This window comes from Staurois parvus, unplaced genomic scaffold, assembly GCF_062004578.1.
Source record: "Staurois parvus isolate SC_StPar_1 unplaced genomic scaffold, SC_StPar_1.0 ptg000618l, whole genome shotgun sequence".
NCBI lineage: Eukaryota > Metazoa > Chordata > Amphibia > Anura > Ranidae > Staurois > Staurois parvus.
This window is the reverse complement of record NW_028318414.1, coordinates 4,657,860-4,683,916: the sequence shown is the minus strand read 5'-3', so window position 1 is coordinate 4,683,916 and position 26,057 is coordinate 4,657,860. Positions and strand designations below refer to the sequence as shown.

The 26,057-nt window shown below is 39.8% G+C and overlaps 1 protein-coding gene across 2 annotated transcripts in view; it reads right to left on the bottom strand.

Annotated features, from left to right (window-relative positions):
- VCAN (versican) overlaps nt 1-26,057 on the bottom strand; it is a 139,195-nt gene that overhangs the window by 17,947 nt on the left and 95,191 nt on the right. Inside the window, exons 9-13 of one of the 2 annotated variants that reach the window (XM_089693245.1) lie at nt 25,636-25,752; nt 24,431-24,544; nt 21,588-21,638; nt 15,633-15,791; nt 15,446-15,528 (exon numbers count right to left, since the gene is read on the bottom strand). In XM_089693245.1, the coding sequence (XP_089549371.1) occupies nt 15,446-15,528; nt 15,633-15,791; nt 21,588-21,638; nt 24,431-24,544; nt 25,636-25,752 (524 nt within the window). The remainder of the gene's footprint in view (nt 1-15,445; nt 15,529-15,632; nt 15,792-21,587; nt 21,639-24,430; nt 24,545-25,635; nt 25,753-26,057) is intronic. The other variant, XM_089693246.1, reaches the window with a different exon arrangement.

Here is a 26,057-nt window from a genome sequence, read left to right as displayed (position 1 = left end):
GATACTTGAGACACTGCCATATTTATCAGATGGTACTAGGGGCGGACTGACAACTCATGGGGCCCCCGGGCAATAGGGGATCATGGGGCCCCTGTGTCCTTGCCCAAACTCAAAAAAGCCTATGAAAAAGGTACCAGGGGCATCTCATGGGGCCCCCTACTGACCCCAGGCCCTCGGGCAGTGCCCGAGTTTCCAAATGGTCAGTCCGCTCCTGGATGGTACAAGACAGCTGGGACCTTGAAGAGCAGGTAAGGAAGAGACAGCATATATGTACAGCATTAGAATGTAAAACTCTGGATTAATCCAACTGGAGAACTGGGCTGGGGCTTTTTCTGTTCTTTTCTCTTTTTCTGTAGACTTTTGATTGTTGAACAAAGCAGTATTAAACCCCAAACCAAAAATGTAATATATTGCAGCTTACTAATCATTAGATGTGGTGTCTGTATTTGTTTTCTGTTTTTTAGGCTTTTTTTCCCCTCTGTTTTAACCTGGTAATCTGGCCAGTAACACACCTCCTGTATTAGAGTGCCTCCATCTGAATGAAGGAGCACAGGAGGCACCTTTGGACAGCAGCATTGTCAGTATGGAGGAAGAGGGGTGCTCAATGTATCAGCAGATTTAAATACACTAACAAAATTAAGCTAAACTTCAGCTAACACTTTAAAAGCAGTTACAGCAGACATTTTTTTTTCTTTTAGTGATCAAGGATATACATAAATAAATAAAAATATGATCAATGTAAGCACCCCTGTCAGTGGTAAATAATTTGTCTCATATCCGTAACTGCTACATCTGCAGGATAACTTTTTCTTTTGACTTGCTGGCCAGATCACAGTGTAAAAATAAAGGAAAGAAAGTCAAAAAAAGAAAACTAATGCCCACATCACATCTAAGAATTGGTAAGCTGCAATATAATAAAAATGTTTGCTTTTGGGTTTAATCCTGCTTTAATTAATATTGTAAGAAATATGTAACAATGCAAAAGAAGTGGTGCCTGTGAAGAACTTATCGTTCACATTGGCCATAGCAGCAGGCAATATTTGACCAGATGTAGTGCCAGCTACTAGTGATACAGGAAAACAACTACTGGCTATACATTGCACAAGCTATACAATAAAAAGTATGTACATAGTTAATTATCTCACTATTCAGCATTCAATATCCAAATGTGGATTTTTTTTATTTCTAATCGGACATCATTACAAGAGTTATAGGTACAAGAGCTGTAGAAAGGTATTTGCAAATATAACGTATTTCTAAACTTATTTCATATCATTTTTACATTAGCAAATCTATCCTTTAGATTTTGAATTGCAGTGCTGCATTGTCACCACTCGATGGTGCTGTTTCATAATAAGGAAAATCAAAAATTTGGTATACTGTAGTGAAATGTATGTGACAACCTATTATTAGGCATTTATTTTTACATTTGGGTGCTTTTTTTTTAGCTGTTTATCTACTGAGATATCATATCCAAGAATAGCAAGACCATTTGAGCTTATCTTCATGTCCAAAGAATTCAGCTTAAGTCCACAAAATTAGTGTGATTGTTTGAAGGGGAACTCCAGTGTCAATGTGCTAAATATATATATGATTAAATATACATTATGCCTGCCAAGAATTAGTAATTTGTTTAGAAGGTCTTGAGACACACCGGGGAAGATTTACTAGAACTGGTGCGCACAGGATCTGGTGTAGCTGTGCATAGAAAACTTACTTAAAGAAGCTAAAGTTAGAAGGTTTCTAGACACAGTTGCACCAGATTCTGTGTGCACCAGTGTTAGGGCTCTTTCACACAGGCATTCGGTTTGTCCGTTTTTCATCTGTCCATTTCTATTTGTATTTGTATATTTGTCCCTTGTATTTCTATGGACTAGCAGATGTAAACAGATGATCATCTGTTTATGTCTGTTAATGTTCGCATCCATTAGCATCCACATTGCTGATCAAACCCTTTGGCGCTATATAAATACTGTATAATAATAATAATAATTAACATCCGGATGTTGAACAGAAGAAAAGCCTATTTTTCTTCTGTAAAAAAAACCCAGAATGGACAAAAAACGGATGTAAATGTACAAAAAACGGATGTAAACAGACAAAAAAACTGATGTAAATGGATGTAAACGGATGTCAATGGATGTAAATGGCCATACGGTCCATTTTTACATTGCGGTAAAGGATGTAAACTGATGAAAAATGGATGAAAAATGGATGTGAGCTGATTTGTTTTTTTCTTAGAAAAATGGTGACTGAACCGATGAAAAAAACAGAACGCCTGTGTGAAAGGACCCTAATGCAGGCCATACATGGTCTGAATTCCGAATGATTTTTCGTCAGAAAATCGAAACTTCCTTTGTTCTGTAATCCGATGGTGCCACCAATGAGTTCGAAAATTGGTAGTTTTTCATGAATTTTCCAGCATGCTCGATAAACGAAATGGGGAGGAACCACGAAAATCGGCCGATGCCATTGCCTCATTAACAGAGCGAAAATCGGTCGATTATTCTTAGGCCCGATTTGCGTAGGAAAATCATTCAGAATTCAAAGCATGTATGGCCTGCAATAGTCAATGTCCCCCACCTTATCAAACTCAATAGTAAGCAGAGTGCCACCACTGTATATTGCTGCATTTTTACGGCTTCCTCTGTCACCTGTATGCTAAAATGTAAGTGGAACTGCACTGCATCTGAGCACCACAAACCACAAAGGCTATTTAGTTCATTTTTAATATTCAATGCAAACTCAGCCATTCATCCATGTCTCCATGCTTTATTTTACTAAGAAATCATTTTAAAAAACACTGCCTGGCATTCCTGGCTGTGGCCATCTTGAGTAAGGGCAGATGATTCATGTATCATTTACTACCTGGAATCCATCTGCACTTAGCTCAGGCATCTACCCTCCTGAAGATTCCTGGGATGTATGACATCATTTGCCCAGGCATGGAAACCAGGAACTAACTGAAGAAATGTAAAAAAACATTTAGAAAAAAGTAAATATGATGTACTTTCCTATCTATTTACTAATGCTAGCACCATAAGCAATAGTCAATTCTGATTGAGAGAGTGAAGTTCTGCTTTAAACTATGAATGAGCTTCAGTACACTAGTAAGATTTTCTGCTCCATTGCTGTCTACACACTTTGATTTCCATCCTGGATCACATTGGGAAACTGCTATATTACCGGGCAGCACAGTGGCTAAATGGTTAGCACTTCAGCCTGGCAGCACTAGGGTCATTGGTTTGAATCCCGGCCACGGCACCACCTGCCTGGAGTTTGCATGTTCTCCCTGTGCCTGCGTGGGTTTCCTCTGGGTACTCCGGTTTCCTCCCACACTCCAAAGACATGCTTGTAGGTTAATTGGATCCTGTCTAAATTGGACCTAATATGTGTGTGTATGAATGTGAGTTAGGGACCTTAGATTGTACGCTCCTTGAGGGTTAGGGACTGATGTGAATGTACGATATATATGTAAAGCGCTGTGTAAATTGACAGTGCTATATAAGTACCTGAAATAAAATGTGAATGTGTTAGCCTAAAACCTGCCATATATGATTACATATTTATGTGAACCCTTGTAGAAAAATTGTCAGAACATTCTTCTTGACTTCATTGAGTCAACTAGATTCACTCAAATGCCCTTACAGCTTTATCCAGACCATAAATGGAATCATTACAGCATGTGCGATTGTTCCTGAAATCAAAGTCACTGTTCAGAATTTTGTTTATTCTAAAAAAAATCATCTTTAAATTGTCTTAACACTACAGTCAAAAGCTATCATTGATTTAATCCTACCAACCATTTGAAAATGGAATGGATGTTTAAAAAAAAAAAATTCAAACAAAATTCTTCTGGTGTACAGCCAGCTTTAGCCTCAGCTTCCCCTACCCTCCTCTTCCCTATTGACATGAACTATCTAGATTGGCAGATAAACCTTAAGCTGGCCATAGACAGATCAAAATTTCCATGCATCCATTCAAAGATCCATGTATGGGAAGGCTGGATGTACTAAGGCCTATCAGGTTTTTTTCATTCAATGACTACCGGTGGCTATAGCCCTTGGCAGTGATCATTGTATTCTGATAGCTGGAAAACCTCCCACTGTCAGAATACAATAGGTCCGCAGGTGGGATTCCCTCATCCACACTGACTGTGTTGTTGGGGGAATCAAGCCATTCTCTTTCCTGCGTAATGTGGTTGCAGAACAAAAAATGCTTAATGTATTATTATTATTATTATTTATGGTACTTTATTATTTATGGTAATGTATGGCCTGCTTTACATGTTTATGGATCGCTTTGCCTAACTTGCAGATTTGTAGTTGTGTGGGCAGTTGAATCATGCTTGAACGTATGGCTGCCCATAGATGAATCTCTAGGGGCAGCTTCAGAATAGTAGTAATGTGCAATTGTGCAACGTCATCAAAATGTAAACGGTTTGCAGTCAATAACCCGTCACTCTGATGACTGCCCCTGTCCAGGGAACTGTGGGGAAATAATATACAGTGCAGAGGGATTTAAGCAGTTACGTGGTTCATATAGTGAACTCGGTGTAGAGCTATTCACCTTGAAGTCATCACAGAGGATAAGGGGATACTCTTTACGTCTGGAGGAAAAGAAATTTAATCTCCAAACACGGAAAGGTTTCTTCACAGTAAGAGCTGTGAAAATGTGTAATAGACTCCCTCAAGAGTTGGTTCTGGCCAGCTCAGTGGATTGTTTTAAAAAAGGCCTGGATTATTTCTTAGATACACAGAATATTACTGGATACTAACATTTATAGGTAAAGTTGATCTAGGGAATATCCAATTGCCTCTCAGGGGATCAGGAAGGATTTTTTTTCCCTGCAGGAGCAAATTGGATCATGCTTTGCTGGGTGTTTTGCCTTCCTTTAGATCAACTGTGGGTATAGGATTATAACTTTTATGGTTGAACTGGATGGACTTTTGTCTTTTTTCAGCCAAACTAACTATGTAACTGTGTAACTATGTAGTATTTATCCTGATAATCAGATAATGGCAACTTCTAAAGCTAATCACATGGACAGTAACCCTAGGTTCACACCTAAGTGTTTTCTGCAGCATTTTGCAGAAACGCAGTACAGTCCATTTAGCATGATTTCCTATGGGACATGTTCCCATCTCTGCATTTTCACCCGGTGCATTTTTTAGAAAGGGTCAAGGACTTTTTTGAATGCAAAAAGTTGCATTTTTGGTTATATAGACTTCAATGGAAATGCTGCAGAACAGCATGTATTGCGTTTTTGATGCGTTTTGCATTTTAAATCTGCCTGGAAACAAGAAAAATTAAAAAAAAAACGCAAAATGTGGCAAAAACGCAACTCAAAATGCAATGCAGAAATGGATCAAACGCAACCTGCATAGGTGTAAACCTAGCCTAAATTGGTAAGAGGCTCTTTAAAGAGTACCTGTCATATTTAAACAGAGACACTGACCAGAATGTATCAGGATTATAGAAATTAGAACCGGTTATGAAGTAAACCATGTTAATCCAAATGAGCAGTCTCTCCATGTCTATATTGCTGACCATGTTTCTGTATGTTGTAGTGGAGTTACCATGGCTGGTTAATCTTCATCCTCCACACTTCCTTCCTATAGGCATTCTTTGAGCTATAGACAATGTGGTGTGGGACAGAAACCAGCCCACTTGATAGAAAGCTAATCTTACTGCAGAAAGCAGAAACTTTGCCATATAAGTGGTAATTATCAACAGTGTTTTTAAGTAATATGAATAGCTCTTTGTGTGACTTCTGGCATTTTCTGTTTAATATATTAGCTTGTCCACCAACAATATTAAGCACATAGGTCTGTTCAAACAGTCCCAATAACATGAGGTGGTATTAAAATTACTTACATTAAACAAGTATTATTTTTGACAATGATTTGTATGCTGAAATCATGTATGTTCTCATCAGATCAGAATCCAATGCCTTCACTTTGTCATAGCAGATCCAGCATATAAAACCTGCGCTATACTGGTGGTTGTGTTGTAAAGCTGTATAGGTTTTAATCTTTTCACCTTTTTACATATGTATGACATTGCCAAATACGTGCTTACAAAGTAACAGCTTTCTGATCGAAAATGCATTAACATACTGTTTCCAAATGTCTTCCTCAGAAATGTCCCAGCATCGATCTCAGGCTCCTTGACTGCTATTTTAAGCCAGTTTTGTCATGGCATTTTATTACAGAATGGGGAGAATCTTAGATATGTGACTGTAAATAAACAATGCTGTTCAGTGTTTTGGGGCTTGTTAAATGTGTAAGAGAATGTGAAGCCAGTGATTGATGAGTATGGTAGGTTATGTACATAGCGTAAAGGGGGGCTAATCAGTGAATCAGATTGCTTTTGCCTAAAACACGGGTGTCAAACTCATAGCCCTCCAGTTTGACACCCCTGGCCTAAAAGATGAACTTTGGAATGATAGCTAAATAAACAGCTGACATCCTTATGTGATCTTCCTTGGCACTATGCCAGACAGCATGGCTAAGGTGGTGACCTCACTTTTTTGCATTTTAGGTAACCAAAACAGCTTGGTCACCCCTAGCCCTTCTCAGATCCGACAATAAAGAACACTTCTGGAGTTATCCTCCTACTCTCCTCTTCTATAAGCATTTTTAGGAAGAGAGACTGACAGCATTGTGCAAAGCAATAGAGCCTTCAATAGCTTACAATGCTGCTCCTCCTCCACCTTCCTTTATACTGCTGTTAGATTGAATAAGTCAGATTCTGGAACTTATACGAGTTTTATGTAAAAGCGACTTTAATGATAATTGACTGCCAATAAAATTTTATTTAATGCTGGCTGTTTCTAACTGGCTTGTGTTGAGCTTTAGGTTTAAGCCTTAAAGTCAAAAACACGTCTTCAATTTTCTGCTGAATTGGCTGAAATGTGAGTCATGGTTGCCCTTGTAGGCACCACCTGGTTAGACAAAAGTTGATTGTTCAATTGTATCCAATCAGATGCAGACACTGTTTAGGAAATGTGACAGCCATAGGTACTAGTATACCCATGACTGAAGATTAAGCTTTTTACACTGATTTTAAATGATCATTTTGGTTATCCTTAAATGCTGGTTTACATCCAATCTGCATGACATGTGAAATAACATTGCTTCCTATGGTGCCTGTTAACATATGTCCGGTGCACTGGCAGTGTGGATTTAGTGTGGTTTGAAAAAGAGTTCCGTCTGATTTCTGAGCAGTGCGGTCTGGTTCAGGTGCAAATTACAGGCTATTGACATCTATGGCAACCGTTTCTAAACCGCATATGTGTGAATAGGATAAAATCCTGACCTATTCCTGTCCTGAACCTGATGTAAACCTGACCTTAACCGCTGAACTACTTTGTCAATTAGCTGTGAAACCTGAGCTTCAATCTGCACCGCTCATATGTGAATCAGCTCTAACTCAGCACTTATTTCAAGAACAAAATGGGTGAGAGCTGATCATTATTTTAAAGTGTTACTAAACCCAGGACCCTGCATTCACTATATCTGGTCTCCCACAGTACACACAACATGGAAATACAATTATTTTAGTAAACATAAACTGCTAAATACCTTTTCTCATCAGCATTTAGAGCAATCTTGTGACATCAGCAGAGCACACATTAAAGTTTGTAATAAGAGTTTTCTTTCTGCTCTAGGAGGATGTGAAAGTCCTGACCTCTGTCTGGACAGTGCTGATTGGCCCTGTGCTGATCACATGAACTCTCCCAAGAAAAAGAAAAAAACCTCTCTAGCAATACACACCAACTGAGCTTGTGCATGGGACTACAGATTCAGTCTGTATCAGGTGGTCATTTCAGCAAAAGGAGGGGCAGAGAAGAAAGGATCAAACAGCCTTTTTACACAATACAGAGGATTAACCCCTTAGGTTCCACAGTGAGTATAACAAGCATGCTTTACTGCATATACAGACTGATTTTACTGTTGTGGGTTTAGAAACACTTTAAGTATATATGTGTTTGTTTTAGGGCAGGCTTCTTTTCAGAAGACAGGTGCTGGCTTTACTAAAGACTAATAGACTGTTCACTTTGCAAGTGAAGTTGCACTCTGCAAGGGAATTTGCCCCAGAATTCAGTGAACGAGGTGAAGTTCTACTGGCTTCCAACATTCAATCATGTGCAAGTAAGCATGTTGTTTCTTTTATTTTCCTTGGATATGATCAGGTATTATTTGCAAAGTGAAGTTTCACCACATCCTTTAAGCCAGGGACCAGCAACCAGTAAATCATGATCTACCAGTAGATCTTGGCCAGGTGACTGGTAGATCTCGGTCTGAGCTTGCTGACACGCCATCCCAGAGCATCAGAGTGCAATGCAGAGGAACTACTTGTAAAGTTGGAGCTGTAGGAGGGAGCAAGAGCCACATAAGTTGATGTCTCCTCTGTAGTGCTGGCTCCTATGATGTGTCATGGTTGGTAGGTGTAGCACCTGCCAAGCATGACCCATTCAAATGAATGAGGCCACTCTGCAAGGGCCCTGCAACCTTGTGCAGTACAGCAAGCAAAGGGTTAAACAGACAGTGGTGTGTGTTGCTTTCTCCTCACCTTCTTTAAACCATTGGACCCTGCAGAAGCATGCAGTCACAGGTCACCTGCAGTGTGGCCCATATACTTGAATGGGTCTCGGTTGACAGGTGGTAGCACTCACCAAAAGCAACAGGGAATGTATTTCCTGCTGCAGCATGTGTATACCTTTGGCTGCTGCCTCAGCAGCTAAAGGGGGTAGGGATTGGGGGGTGGTAAAACCATGCAGTTGAATCAACTTTACATGTGAACAAGCTCTTAGGGTGCTGCTGCGGATTACAACTAAGGGCTCATTTGCAGTTGCAGTAGGCACTGCTGTTCCTCTCAAAGCGATCCCAGTGCGTTTGACAGGTGGTGAGGAGACAATATGTTGCCTCCTCATCACCTGATTTAAACCCATGATTGCCATGCAATGCACATGATTGTGACACGGTACTACAGCAATTAGAGGTTTAAGTCGGGTGTGAGGAGGCAACACAGTGCCCGGAGATCTTTGACTTCTCCCATGTTGTTCAGGTAGATCTATACCTCTTTAAGTTGTCTATCCCTGCTCTAAGCTGTGGGGCAAATTCCCTTGCAACATTCCCTGCAAAGTGAACAGTGTATTTGCCTTTAGTAAATCAATCCCCATATTGTTGTTACCTGTGTTGTAGCTGTAAACTTCCATTATAAGAATTTTTTTTCACATTTAGCTTCTTTTTGTAATTTCCAGATGTTAATTTTTATAAAAAATATTATTTGTTATAGCCCTTTCCCTGTTTGTGCTTCTCTGTTTATAAGCCACAGGGCAATTCAGTGGTTTCAATTACGTTGTAATTCTCACCCTAATTCTTATTGGTTGCTCAAAACTAAAAAACAATTGAAACCCTGGGTGGCAAATTGCTGTGATTGAAAGATGATGGGAATCTCCTAAACTGCCAAATGTAAAGGCAGCATTACTGCTTTGTCTACACATGCAGTGTTCTTGAGGCAGATATAGGTTCTGATGGAAATGGCTTTTTAGTTCCAGTGTGGAAAACCTTCAGAAATAATGATGTCATGTGACTGAGCTCCGTCTGTGTGTTGAACACATACAGATGTTTCAGCCAAGGAAAAGAGGTGGTTCCTGCCTTTGGCAAAACACACAGCGAAAATGTTAACAACCTGTTCCATTATATGTGATGGAGTTAGGACATTTAACCCTACTAAATGCAAAAATGTAAAAACAAACACATTAAGCCAAAGCTAAACTTGTTTAGCCAAAACAGCTTCATAACACATCCATTTAAAATGTAGGGCAGGGCCAAAGAAAGTATAAACCTTGTAAAAATGCTCATTACCTAATTTGCTTCATTATGCCTGGACAGATGTTTCAAGTATGGTATATGTTGTGTTCAGTTGGATGTCTATTATTTTGGCTTGTCGCCTTGGAAGTCTGTATGTAACAGTTAGCAATTGTTTATGTATAACCAAAGGCAAAACTTTTTTAGCCTTGGGTAGAGTGGGGAGTGATTAAAAGAACATCAAGTTTTTATTATTCTATGTGTCTCCATTAGGGAGATCAGCTCTCGCTAATTGCCCTGATCACCAATGTCACCGGGAATGAAAGCGAGTGTAAATCCTAAACATTGACTTTCCACCAGAACAGGAATAGAGAAGAAATCTTGCAATAGAGAATATTGTTCCCTCACATTGAAATAAAATTCTCTCACATCCTGTTAATTCGAAATCTCCCGAATCAGAAGAAAAAATGTGGTGTAAACCAGGGCTTAAAATTTCAAGTCCTGAGCTACTAGCCAGGCCTTAGAGTTACTTGCCACCAACAAACACACACAAACAGAGACACCTGTACATACACATACACACACATACACACACAGAAACATGTACACATACGCACAGAGACACATGTACACACACACACATACAGACACATGTATACACACACAGGCACGTACAGACACGCATACTCACAGATACATGTACATACACAGAAATACACACGCACATACACACAGACACATGCACATACATACACAGACACATGTACATACATACACAGACACATGTACACACAGACACATGTACGTACATACAAACACACACAGACACATGTACACACACACCAACATGTACATACATGCAGACACATGTACAGATACACACATGTACAACATGTACATACACACAGACACATGTACACGTACACACACGTACACAAACACACACCACACACACATGTACACGTACACGTATGCACCCCCCCCCCAATAAAATGTTGCAGTACTTCATTGTTCACTCACAGATCCGGGTACTGCACTCTAGGGGGAGGCAGAGAGCACAGCACACACTCCTTGCTTTGCTTTCACTGCGCTCAGCTATTGAGCAGTCTGAAGGCTCCCAATGCCAATGACAGATCCGGCCTGAGCTCTGAGCCTGCTCAGCAAGATGGCCCTGGGGGACACACTCGCCCCCACCATAATTTCCACTTGCCATTGGCGAGCAGGTGAGTGGAAATTTCAAGCCCTGGTGTAAACCTTCTCCTACCCTATCTGAAGTGAAAATGTTGGTTTTAGATATGAGTTAACCGCTTTTCTGACGCACTATAGCAGAAATACTGCTACAGGGCGGCAGGGCTGTGCAAAACCACGTATATATACATGATTTTGCATTGCTGGGTAGGGCTACCCGTGAAGCCATTGGCGGCCTCAGCTGTCGATCACTGGGTCCCGGCCGGTGATTCCCTGCCGGCACCCGGCAAACGCCAAGTATCACTGACAGGGGAAAGACCTATATGTAATCAATACAGATCTCTCCCCTGTCAGCTCCTGCACAGTGAAAGACACACAGCACACAGTAAAACACACACAGTTAACCCTTTAATTGCCCCAGATGTTAACCCCTTCCTGCCAAGTGCCATTAGTACAGTGTCAGTGCTTTTTATTAGCACTGATCACTGTATTACTGTCAATGGGGATGTCAGTGACAGTTATATACCCAGTATATATACCACCATTTGTAAACGCTGTAACTTTCACGTAAACCAATTCATTTACACGTATTGGGATTTTTTTTTAGCAAAGACATGTATCAGACTACATTTTGGTCTAAGTTTATAACAAAATCTGATTTTTTTTAATTTTTTTGCTGGACATGTTTAATAGCAAAAAGGCAAAAATATAGTTTTTTTCTCAGAATTGTCGGTCTTTTTTTTGTTTATAGCCCAAAAAAATTAAAACCACACAGGTGATCAAACACCACCCAAAGAAAGCTCCATTTGTGGGAAAAAAATTTCATTTGGGTGCAGCATTGCATGACCGCACAATTGTCAGTTAAAGTAATGCAGCACTGTATCGCGAAATATGGCCTGGTCAGGAAGGGGGGTAAATCCACTGGAGGGCAAGTGGTTAAAGTATATCTGAAGTAAAGATAGAGTAGAATATTTTTTTCCATCTGTGTCCTTGTGAAGATATTTCTAAGAAACACAACTAAGAAGTAAAAGTAAATCTCTCCAAAGTATAGGAAATCCTCTCTTAGACAGCTGTCACCCAAACAAGTGTCCCCAGAGAAGATTTCCCCTTTGTTCCAGTGGCATCTTGAAATGTAGGATTCTCTGTCAATTTCATTCCTGGTGACAATGGACAATACAGCCAATCGAGATCTTGTGACTGGCTGCGGGATCATGTGACTGGAACGACGTGGATTAAAAATAGTACACACATCTTTGTATACAGGTTAGGCATGGTAGGTAGGAGAAAGGGGAAGGAACGTTTTTAAAGAATAGATAGTGTTAGGTTTTCTTCTACTTTAAGACAGAAAGCCCCCATGAAACTTTAGTCAGAGGGAGTTTCTTAAGTGTGTTCTATGGACAGCAAAAGGTATTTGCTTTCAGACAGTCTCTTTCTAATTGAAAGTCAGTACAAAAACCAACACAGCAGGCAGGGAGAAGGGATGACAAAAGAGGGGGGAGTCTGAGTTAATCCTCTTACTCATTCCATTTTATTATATGCTAGCTGTAAATATAAATATGAGACTTTGTATGCAAAAAAAAAAATTAGTCTAGAACATAAAAAGAAAGTGTGTGTGTGTATATATAGACAGGTAGATACATTCGATAACAATGATTATAGCAAGACAAATATGTCTACTAATGTCCTTAGCCATTATTTTAGGTATCTTGCAATCCTGCTGGAAAGAATCTTGTGTTATGTAGTGATGTTTAGTAACTTTAGCTTTAGCTAGGCAAGTAATTAACTTGAACTGTTTCCAAACCTCAACTCTGTCCTGTTTCCAAATATCTAGATTTTGGTTTCTAAGTGAGTCTGACAAAATGGCAATCATCCCCTGTGTAGTGCATAGGGAAAATGCTGAGCTGTGAAGAACAGTTCAGATGCTGCAATGCCTTTCCATCTGCCAGATAGTGTACCCTGGCACAACATACGCGATGTTCTGTAAAATTTATGTATAATTAAATGCCGGGATCTGCTGTTTATGGAAAAGTGGCACTTGGCTCAGTGGAGGCTACAGCCTCGCTGAAGATTAAGTGATCTCACTGAACAATTTTATGACAGGCAGTTTGAGACTCTCCAGCTGGGACATTGCCTATTATTGCAATACTTCTATTTACTGGTAAAAAAATAATTGTGCCTTGGGAGGAAAGATATTGACTGATACATATCTAAAAAGACCAATTTTAAGGTGCAACAATTTGATAAAAAAAAAGTGAGGTACACTGGTGTGTAAACATGTCCAAAAAAAAATTTGTGTTGTCCAATTGGTCAAATTTTTTCTTTCATTTTCCAGCTGTTCCTGTGGGTTGGGTTATGCAGGTGTATTTTGCTTCTGCCTGAACTCTAGTTATTGGTCCGTCTAACAGACAATCAAAAGTGAAGTGGTATCCTTACTAATCATAAGAGGACCCTGTCATAAGACTCATGATTAGCAACTGGGCAGATCCCACAGCAGACAAAAAAAGCCATGGCCAGTAGATCTCAACCATCAATTACAGAGGGATAGCATAACAAGGTCCAGCACCCAGATTTACCCTTTCCTGCTTATGGACAAAAGCACAGCACTTTCTGATTTTTTTTCTACATAAGACACAATGGGGTTGATTTTTTAGAGTAGTAAAAAGTGTCCACTTTGCAAAGTGAATTTTCACTGAGCTTAGTGAATGAGATGGAGATGTGCTGATTCAATTGTCCAAAGTTAAAATTCACTTTGCAAACTGAACATGTTCTTGGCCACATGCCAAGAACACATGCCAAGAACCAGCTGCCTCAGCTTACCAATAAAAACAAAATATGCTAGGAGGTAGAGTTTTATTAGCAGAAGACAAGTTGCATGTCTTTTCTGCCAAACCATTTTACCATAGCACCAAAGTAATGCGATGAAGAGTCTTTTTGTCATGTGAGTGCCACCCACAGGTAATATCTGGTAGTGAGGCTCCACAGGCCCACCAGTGATTTTCTAGGAGAATGTATTTAAGCAGTGCAAACAACAATGGAATGGGGGTCAATTTTATTGATATTGTGGTTGTGGGAGGAGGAGACCCCTGACTTTTAAACCCCATAGACAGGAAAGAAAAATGGCGTTTGTTTTGATTTAAATTGGTAACTCGCTTGAAGAAGGGTTTTTTTTTTAATGGACCCTTATAGAACATGGACCAGTCATTTAAAGTAATTTAAAATGAACTCCTAGATTGTAAGCTCCAAGGAGCAGGGCCCTCCTTTCCCTCTTGTATTGAACTGTATTGTTGCTGTATTGTCTCCCGTTATATTGTAAAGCGCTGAGCAAACTGTTAGTGTTATATGAATCCTGTAAAATAATATAATAACTGTACAGTGTTCAAACTTTCTAAAACTTAGCTATTGTGACCATCCCTATTGTGTTGCAACAGCCTAAGAGTGGCCACAATAATTGCATCTTCTTTCACATTACATGAGGATTTCCACAGTAACCCAAAACTGGACACCTCATTAATCAACAAGTCCCAGTTTAGCCATCTAGGGCTTTAAGACAAAGTGCACTTATCCTTTGTACCTTTTTTTCCTTGACCTAACCTAACCCATCCACCCCCTCCAAAAATGTATGCTTACCTCAATATAATGGCCAAGGCCTCCAATGTTAGTTTACCTCCAACACCACAATTCTCACTGTCCTGGTCATGCCCATGCATTACAGCTCTACAGACTTCTAAGGGGTCAGGTCCGGCCTCAGGACACAACCTTATATAAGTCTATGAAACCATAATGCATAGGTGCAGACAGGACAGTGAAACTTGTTTCACAGGTTGTAAACATATAGTGGAAGTGGCGCTGTCAGGTCAAAATAAGTATGCATCTGCGGAGGCTGAGAGTAGGTTGAGTTAGGTATGCGAAAAGGAGCAAAAAGTATGTGCGCACTTTGTCTTAATGCCACCATCATGGATTCCTCACCACCATGCCTTTATAGGTAATGTGTCCTCCCTGCAGCACTCGAGATTACAGTTGCAGGTTGAGACACTGTTTATTATACACACTGCAAGATCAGATCAGATCAGTTACTATGACAAGTACTGTTTATATTCCACAGTTTGTTACGGAAATTGCACATGATTATCAACAGACTGAGATGAAAAGGCTAAAGTGTCAAAATGGGATGGATAAAGAGTGGGGTTAGCAGGTCAGACTGACACTGCCACTTGAATGCAAGGACTGTGAAATTCCAGATTGATTTATTGCCCATTGCTGCATTGTTTGGGATCAGGGAGCACTTTGTTTGAGAGCTATGTTAATGCTTGTTAAACATACAATTAGTTTGGTGTCCATAGTTTGGCAACAGGTTCACTTTAAGTTTAAAAAATGCTTATAAATCATATTCCGATGGATTCAGAAAAAGGCAAAACATAATATCAATTTAGTTGGCTTACCAATGTGCTTCCATCAGTCCAGCGGAAATCATGCTCAAACATCTTATCGTTCAGGCCAATCCACTGGTAATCATGGCCCAGCCCTTTTAGAGAGAAGAAGAGGCATAGGGCATAATAAAATTAAAAAGGCCAAAAAAAAGGAAATGATTATGCATCATAAAAAGATATAAACTAATCTAGAACTTACGGTTCACAAAGTTCTGTTCATCCTGTGACAAAATGCTGGTCAGGTGACCTCCTTGCACACGACACTCTCTCTCTGCTGCATCCCAGGTGCGTCGGTGAGCAAAGTATTTATAGCAATGTCCTTGGAATTTGTGCCAACCATAGTCACAGATCTCTGTATCTGTTTTGAAATTTAATAAATTATAACAAGATATTACCCTTTGGAACAAATATTTTTATATAACAATGGATTGGTTATTCAGCACATAGTGGGGACATAATGTTTAGTACCAGTGTTAGTAAATGCCTTTGAATCATAGTCTGTTAATTTGACAAAATACAGCAGCACTTGACAGCTGACCCCAAGGTAGCCTATTAACTCTCATGGTTAAATGTTCTTAAGATATTTTTCTGTTAGAATCAAGTGATAGGGGTTGTTACATTGCCCGGTGAAAGGCAACAGGAAAACTGATACACACATACTACAAACATTACACAAATTATTCAATATGCTCACATGAATGTTGAAACATTCACAAAGCCAATTTTTTTATAAATAGGCCCCTAAGTGTCGTCCAAAACTTCACTTTTATATTTCTTAGATCTCCAACTGAAGCTGAATTGTAATCACAAAGTGTGCGTGATTCATCGCTGCATTCTAGGCATACGCAAGTTCATTCTAATTTAAGAACTAGATATAAGTTAGTATGCCAACTACCTGGTCTATTTAATATCTCACATCCAGCTGGTCAAAAGACTTCTCAAGAGTGATGGTCTATTTCAACATGACAACTAGTATATGATATATTCACTAGCAAGCTTTACACAAGAAAACACTGCCTACATGGAAGATGGAATGTTGTAAAAATGCACAGTATTGCTTCTACTTATTCTTTGTTTCAATGTAAATCGATGGCCTAAGCAATACAGTTATGCAACGTGGCATATAAATTAGCAAGCACAGCACCCATCTGGCTCAAGATGGTCAGATGGTATTGTGTAAAAAATTCTGCAACTATGCACAGAATTTAATAAATGCTAAAACAATGTTTAAGTGCTGTATAGGAAAAATGTAATGAAGACACAGTTGCGAGAGACCGTAAGTGCAGATACCTGACAGAGAATTAAAAAAAACGAATTTCCAAAAAAATGTAGCTTAATTTTTAACAAAACTTAAAAACATCCATGGCTACAAAATGTATTCTCAGGTTAAAGTGGTTGTAAACCCTTACATATACTAAGTGAAGTGACTGGCTTCAGGAGATACAAAGAAATGAAACAAATCCTTCTACATAAGTTGTACCTGTCTATCTGCAGTCCTTTCTTCTTTAGATCATAGAAAGTGCAGAATTTTAAAGCTTGTCTTGGAGGGTTTGTTTCATCTCTGTGTGTCACCTGAGGCTAGTCACTTGATACCTTTCAGCCACATTGAAAATGCAGCTTTCTATGTTTACACTTCAGTGGTCTGTGCTGCCAGAGCTCAGTAACAGTCACTTCCTTTATCACAAGTGTCCTCACACAGACTTGTATTGTAGAGAAGGGGAGGAGGTGTGTCCTACCAAGTCTGTTACTGAGAGATGATTACAGAGGACGCTAGGTCTAACTAGTGTCAGTTGGACTGCACAGTCACATTTAGGTTCATCAAGACTATCAAAATGGAGAAAGAAAGAAAGAAAGAAAGAAAAGTATTATTAATAGACCTATTTGTCCATTCTTTTGCTTTGGTACATTTCTTTTTGAGTGTTTAGTCATATGCGACATTACTAGAATTCATAGTCATAAGCAGTGTAAAGGAAACTTTTAAATGTGCGTAAATACAAGAAGCTGTTTAATGTTTTACCTATTAGATCACTGGAGAAGTTTATAGGTGTGAGTGCATTTTAGAACCTTAAAGCACATATTGTTGTAAGTGAAATGTAGAGTTTGACAAACTGCAAGTAGTAAAAATTAATCTGAGCATTAACCCACACCCATCCTGTGGTACAATGTGGTACACGATCGATCTGCTTGGCAGTTCTTTAAATCCAATGAATTTAGGACTGACGCGGCAAAATGTAGTCTCCTGCCAGACGAGTGTGTCTACATTGCTAATACACTTTTATTTTGTCTGGCAGAATGGAAATTTGGCTAGGGATTCTTTTTCCAGTTCCCAAACCACTGCAGAGCCCTCAGTAAAGGGAAAAAATGAAATCCAGAGACAAGAAACCAAAAATCTGTTACTAACTGATAAAATGGGAAACTTTTAACCAGCTACAGAAGCAGCCTGTCTTGTTTCACTGACTGACCTGGGATAGTGAGTATATTTCAGCTTCCACTATATTTTTTTGCTATTTTATTCTACAGACATAAGGTGCCCTAGAGGTAAAAGTTACATCAACAATAGCTTTTTTTCCACCACTTTAGTGAAATGGTTTTATCCAAAGCTCAGTCAACAGGCTGCGAGTGAAATAAAGACCACAAAATTCCATCCTGATGTTTAATGTTCCATCAGTTTGGAGAATGGAAGACCTGAAAGAAACTGCAGAAGGTTTACTTGCAGTGTTTTTCTTTTCCATAAACAATTTTCTATTTCCTTGCAATATGTCTCTACAGTTGTGAATTTGGCTTTTTCGCGCAGAGTCAATTACCCAGCACAGCCCCCTTCTTCCATGCATGGCATAGCCCTCTGTTGTTCTGGGAGTGTATGATTTCTCACCACTCTACATGATCATTTATGTATCTGCCAAGGGAGGAATGAAAGATACCATAGGTTATCACTTCAGTAACAGTTCTGAGTCTGCTGGGGCTGTTGACATCAGATCCGAGATGACGGACCTCATCAGCAGTTTTGGATTTTAGTTGACTACACAAGGGAGGCTATAGATGATGTGGTTCTCTTTCCTGCAGCCACGGGTTGCCGGAAAGAAAATCGCTCGATTCCCCCATCAACACAGTCAGTGTTGATGGGGGAGTCCCTCCCACAGAGCTATTGTGTTCACCCGATGGGGTCAGGGTGCTGGGAGCCGTCCCTGTAAGGAGAACACAGTTATTATTTCTAGCAGCTTTAGCCACTGGCAATAATGATGTGCTAGAAACCCGAAATGTTGGAGTACCCAAGTTGATCCATCAACTTGGGTAAAATCAGCCTGCCCATAGATTTTATTTTTTTATTTATTACAGGTACTTATACAGTCAGGTCCATAAATATTGGGACATCGACACAATTCTAACATTTTTGGCTCTATACACCACCACAATGGATTTGAAATGAAACGAACAAGATGTACTTTAACTGCAGACTGTCAGCTTTAATTTGAGGGTATTTACAGCCAAATCAGGTGAACGATGTAGGAATTACAACAGTTTGCATATGTGCCTCCCACTTGTTAAGGGGCCAAAAGTAATGGGACAGAATAATAATCATAAATCAAACTTTCACTTTTTAATACTTGGTTGCAAATCCTTTGCAGTCAATTACAGCCTGAAGTCTGGAACACATAGACATCACCAGACACTGGGTTTCATTCCTGGTGATGCTCTGCCAGGCCTCTACTGCAACTGTCTTCAGTTCCTGCTTGTTCTTGGGGCATTTTCCCTTCAGTTTTGTCTTCAGCAAGTGAAATGCATGCTCAATCGGATTCAGGTCAGGTGATTGACTTGGCCATTGCATAACATTCCACTTCTTTCCCATAAAAAACTCTTTGGTTGCTTTTGCAGTATGCTTTGGGTCATTGTCCATCTGCCCTGTGAAGCGGCGTCCAATGAGTTCTGAAGCATTTGGCTGAATAAGAGCAGATAATATTGCCCGAAACACTTCAGAATTCATCCTGCTTCTTTTGTCAGCAGTCACATTATCAATAAATACAAGAGAACCAGTTCCATTGGCAGCCATACATGCCCATGCCATGACACTACCACCACCATGCTTCACTGATGAGGTGGTATGCTTAGGATCATGAGCAGTTCCTTTCCTTCTCCATACTCTTCTCTTCCCATCACTCTGGTACAAGTTGATCTTGGTCTCATCTGTCCATAGGATGTTGTTCCAGAACTGTGAAGGCTTTTTTAGATGTCGTTTGGCAAACTCTAATCTGGCCTTCCTGTTTTTGAGGCTCACCAATGGTTTACATCTTGTGGTGAACCCTCTGTATTCACTCTGGTGAAGTCTTCTCTTGATTGTTGACTTTGACACACATACACCTACCTCCCGGAGAGTGTTCTTGATCTGGCCAACTGTTGTGAATGGTGATTTCTTCACCAGGGAAAGAATTCTTCGGTGATCCACCACAGTTGTTTTCCATGGTCTTCTGGGTCTTTTGGTGTTGCTGAGCTCTCCAGTGCGTTCCTTCTTTTTAAGAATGTTCCAAACAGTTGTTTTGGCCACGCCTAATGTTTCTGCTATCTCTCTGATGGGTTTGTTTTGCTTTTTCAGCCTAATGATGGCTTGCTTCACTGATAGTGACAGCTCTTTGGATCTCATCTTGAGAGTTGACAGCAACAGATTCCAAATGCAAACAGCACACTTGAAATTAACTCTGGACCTTTTATCTGCTCATTGTAATTGGGATAATGAGGGAATAACACACACCTGGCCATGGAACAGCTGAGAAGCCAATTGTCCCATTACTTTTGGTACCTTAACAAGTGGGAGGCACATATGCAAACTGTTGTAATTCCTACACCGTTCACCTGATTTGGATGTAAATACCCTCAAATTAAAGCTGACAGTCTGCAGTTAAAGCACCTTCTGTTCGTTTCATTTCAAATCCATTGTGGTGGTGTATAGAGCCAAAAATGTTAGAATTGTGTCGACGTCCCAATATTTATGGACCTGACTGTATAACGCTGTCAATTTACGCAATGCTTAACATATATATTGTGCATTCACATCAGTCCCTAACCCTCAAGGGGCGTACAATCTAAGGTCCCTAACTTACATTCATACATACACATACTAGGACCAATTTAGACAAGATCCAATTAACCTACCTAATAAAAAGTTTAAACAAGGATCCAATTAACCTACCAGCATGTCTTTGGAGTGTGGGAGGAAACGGGAGCACCTGGAGGAAACCCGCGCAGGCACAGGGAGAACATGCTAACTCCAGGCAGGTGGTGCTATGGTTGGCATTTGAACCAACGACCCTAGTACTGCCAGGCGGAAGAGATGGATCGAATCTCACACTGTCTCTGCTGAACTGGCCAAGATTCAAACCATCTATGATCAGGTTTACTGTTAAATAGCATGCCTAAAATAAGTTAAATGCATATACGTATATTCTCATGCGAAAATTACTATTGAAATGAATAGTCAGGCGAAAGACATGTAAACCCAAAGGGCATGTCTGTCTAAAAGGTTTTATGTAGGAGATAATACTTATAATATATAATTATTATTATTATTATTATACAGGATTTATTTATATAGTGGAAACAGTTTTTGCAGTGCTTTAAATTATAATATAATTTAATCCTATAATATACTAATATAATACTTTTATTGCTTCCTGATTCATGGCATGTATTTTGAATGTTAGTGTCCAAAGCCAAACAGTTGTGCATACAGAAAGGTTAAAACTATAAGCCTGCAGGGTCCATAGCAACCAGCAGCAAAATCTAGTGCAGAAGCTGTCAGTGGTTATATTGCAAATCTTACTGGATTACTACTTACAGTGTACATTGCAGTGCAGACAAATTGCATACATAAATACAGCTTGCAGACAACCAATGAAAACTTCAGTAAATGCAGACAATGTGGACAAATACACAATTCAAACTGCCAGCATTAAAGTGTATGGATTTGCTGAGAGTGTAGCATAGCTGAGTCTTTTACCACCCCGATAAAAATAATGACCTTTACCCGAGAAGCAAATCACCAGGACAAGTAAAGATAGCACACAAAGTATGGAAAAATTAGACACAGTCATCTAAAAGAGATTTACAACTTAAAATAGGGGATTCCACCATCACCACACAAATGAGGGTCTAATGATCTCACTATTGTATGAAGGTCCTGTTGGCTGGCACCTTTCTTGTTGTTTGACTTTCTCTGCATAAAGTATAACAAAAATGCTGACTTACAATAGAGAAAAAAATTATTTAACAACACATCTGTTTTTCTTTATTCAACAGTTTTCAGCACTACAATCCCTGTTGCCTTTATAACCAGTGATGCTCAACAGCACCTGATGAATGCAGGCCACACCTGCAGCTGTCAGTTATTCCACTGGTACTAAAAAAAAGTTTTTTTTACCCTATTGGTAAAAAAAACAATATTTACCCTATTTGTAACCTACCTAATTAAAAAGGATCATCTGGTGAAAACGCACATAAAACGGAACATTTATTGTAAACCTAAAGGGTTAAGTGAGTTTTGTATTAGCAGTAGTGTTAGGCTGAATGTTCGAGTTGAACCTAAGTTTGATCCGAACGTTGACCGAACAATACGGGCTTTCGGCAAGCTGTTCGCCCGCCGTGCCCTAAGTGCACTGCGCCCTGACAGCGTATTTTGATTGGTCAGGTGCAATGCTTTGGCAAATCACAGCACAGAATGACGTCACAAGGGAAGTCATGACAGTATTTAAGAACTGTCATTGTGGCACAGCTGTCAGACGGCTTGAGCCAGCGTCGCAATCAGAGCGGGGTTTTTCTTTTCTTTTTTCGGGAAGAAGCAGCAGGAGGCATTGTGATTGGCTCCCTTGTTAAAGGTGGCTTCCAAATTCCACTAAGCACCCCGCCTGCAGACCCCCGTAACCACAGCCCAGGGTTGAGGGGAAAAGGCCTTTGTCCCCATCAACATGAGGATAAGGTGCTTTGGGGGGGAGGAGACCCCCTGCCCCAAAGCACCCCCCCATGTTTAGGGCATGTGGCCTGGTATGGTTCAGGAGGGGGGCGGGCATTTACTCATCTCCCCCCTTTCCTAAACTGCCGGGCTGCATGCTTGCATAAGGGTCTGGTATGGATTTTGGGGGGGACCCACGCAATATTTTTTTCAATTCCCCTCAAAATCCATACAAAACCTGAAGGGCTTGGTATGGATTGGAGGAGGGACCCAAACCAGTTTTTTTTTTTTTTTTTTTTTTAATTGTCGTGCAATGCCGGCAATTCTTTTTACATTCAGCTGTCAGCGGGGAACCCCACTGACAGCTGAAACAATTATGAATGTTTCATTACTAAAATACTGCATGACTTAATAAAAAATGGTAATATTTAGGAAATGAGAGTGTATGATCAGCTAGTTTCATTCTTACTACGTATGCAAACTGTTATCCTGTGACTCACTACTGCCTAAGCCACCTCCTATGTCTACTCTATAGAAATATCAAATGTGCCAAACAAACTTTTGATACTGAGTTGATACATCACACTGCTGTGTCTTGTGACTCATTATCCTGAGCTCATGGGAGTAACTGATTCAGCAAAAGGGAAACACAGCAGAGTTAAACCATGGGTTATTACTGACTAACCCAACAAGCTTTGGTGGCAGCGCTGGGATTGAAACCCATGCTACCAAAACCACATGTTACAATGATCTATAGGTCCATAAATATAGACAGCTGAAGACATATGGAAAAGTCAATGTTTCCTGTAAAGACTGAACTTTGGCACCAACCCTCTCAGATTCTAAGTTTCCCTATTGGTAAACTAATGCAATAGACAGCCTCCCTGATCAAAAAGGAGGCTTGGGAATCTTGAAGAAAGAGAGTCAAGATTACCTTTTACAGGAAAAATACAAATGGGACTTTAAAATGAAAGCATACAAAATTTAGCCATATGTTTATGTTTTATTGTACAGGCCAATACAAAATTGTAGGCATTGACAATGGACACACTTATTTGTGAGCAAAGTCAAGGTGCCATTGTAAAATTTTATTCTCAATTACCGACAAATATAAAGTACTGTTTTTATTTCCATTTATGGTTTTGGTACATTTCCCTCATTGCTTCATTAGGAAATCACAATATTCAATAGAAACACCTGTTTGCACATGCCTTAACACACCCTGGGGAACTTGTGGACCCCCACGGGATAGAGACCCCCCCCCCAGGCATACAAAACCAACTAAGAGGGAGGAGCCACAAGTGGACTGCAGCCCTCCAGCCCAGGGACGCCTGTACTCATTATGCTTGCAGTGAACATAAATATCTCCTTTGTTCATTCAGATGGCTGGCATTTACTCTTCCCCTTGTTTTGACTTTCAATAACTGGTTTTAATAAAATACACTTCTATATCTCCTCCTGCAGTCCATTTGTGACTCCTCCCTCTTGGTTCGGCATGGGATCTCTCTCCTGTGGGGGTATATGGGTTCCCCGAAGTGTGCTGAGTCGTGTGCAGACAGGTGTTTCTATTACAAACTGTTGCATCCTGATGAAGCAATGAGTGAAACATGTCAAAACCATCAAAAGAAATTTTAAAAATGCTGATAGTACTTCAAATTTGTCTACAACTGAGAATGAAACTTTCCAATAGCACCTGGTATCTGCTCACAAATAGGTGTCTTCTTGCCCAGTTTCCATTGTCACTGTTTTACATTTTGTATTCGTCTGTAAAATAAAAATGTTTTTTTTAATGATTAAAATTTTGCATACTTTCATGACAGCACCTTTAAAGTTCCATTTGTATATTTTTTGTTTTTTTGACTAAATAGTTGGGTATGTAGCGTCTGATTTGGCTCTCCCTCCACTCACTATTGTAATAAATAAATGTTTTACAGGAAAAGTTGATCATGTGAGTTAAGCTTATGCATTTAACATCTTATACTCAGTTTGAATCGTCCATATTTGTAAAAAGATTACTTTAACTCATTCATTCATTTTACTTTCATTCATTTGTCACTTACCTTGTTCACAAAGTGCTCCACTGTAGCTAGGAAGGCAAATACATGCAAATGAGTTTATGCCATCAACACACGCGCCTCCGTTGCGGCATGGATTGGACTGACATTCATCAATATCTGCATAAAACAAGAGTTCAGATAAGGAAGACAGTCATAAAAATGGTATGCAGAAATTCAGAGTCAAGAATTAGGTACATTAGGATTATTCAATAAGACAGTGCAAATAATTTAATATGGTAGAGCAGTAATTTATGACAACCATAATTCTCTTAATCCGCAGTTTAAATTACCATATTCAGTGCTACCCCCACAGGAGCTGCTGTGACTGTCCAAAGGTTCTTTTCCCAATCAGTGCAGGTAGCCAGGCACAAAGCAGCATCTCATCCACACAGGCTCAATAACCAGTCCAGGGGTATATTTTTGTAGTTAATTGCTCAGTACTATGAACTTAGGAGGATAGTAGGGTGTGAGATATTCTAAAATGCTTGAGGCACAAATTACAAAGGCCCTTCTCTACCTTTTAGCAGCAGCTCTACTGTTTTCTCTCCAGCTGGGGACCAGGGGGATTGCTGAATAGGATTTAGGATTCAATAGAAAATGGGCTGAAATGATCTAGCTTCTGGTAGCTGCAGGACCATTAAGCACTGCATACAGAGGGGGTTTGGCTCTACTCACAGATCCCATCAGTCCAGAAATGCATTCTCCAGCAGAGTAGCCCAGCTTTCACTCCAGGAAGGGGGGTCCCAAAGGCAAGCAGTCCCCCTTCACTAGGTACAGTACATCCCCACAGGGGGAGAAGAGAATAGACTCTCCAGGGTTCCAGCCTATTTAACAGTACCTCGTCCACCATCTGGGCACACCTCCCCAGGGATTGGCTAGGATCTCCTAAATATTTAAGCCAGTAATTTGAATCCTCCCTCCCTAAGCTTCTTAAACTTCTTCCAGAAACAGGGGTAAGAAATCAAACTCCCATCCTGTGAAACCTAACCAAACTGTACTAAACAATTCCTGCTTTGGTGTCTATAGCAGAAATTAGCACTAGATTTACCTAACAACCTAGTTATGAGCGTGCTACACATACTTTTTTAACCAAGCTGGCTGTAGGAAACCAAACCTGTTTGGTTGCCTTAGGTTACTCCATGATGAAAATCTTATAATTTTACTTGCACTGTTCCTTTAAATAGGTCAGTAGGTGCTCTTCAACATACCAATTTCACAGAGTTCTCCACTGAAACCAGGCATACAAGTGCACACATATGAAGAGGTTCCACGAGCGTAACATGTTCCACCCTGTTGGCATGGATTCACCTTACATGGGTCTTGAGCTAAAGTAAATCAAAATATGGAAATATTCCTCAAAAATAGGTCAAAATATTGGGAGACAATTGCAGCTTAACTGATACATACATACTGTACAACAAACTCATTCACCTAAATGACTAAGAAAAAAGCATACCAATGGCTAATTTTTCCTAAGCAATAAATATAAATGCTATTAGAAACCTATGTGGAAACTGTTTCTGACTTAATGTTATTGCTTCATTATTTCATGGTGGCCAGGTGCAGCAAAAATGTCTATCTTCTTTAATTCCAGAAGTAAAGATTATTTAAATTGTAGAGATGCATGTTT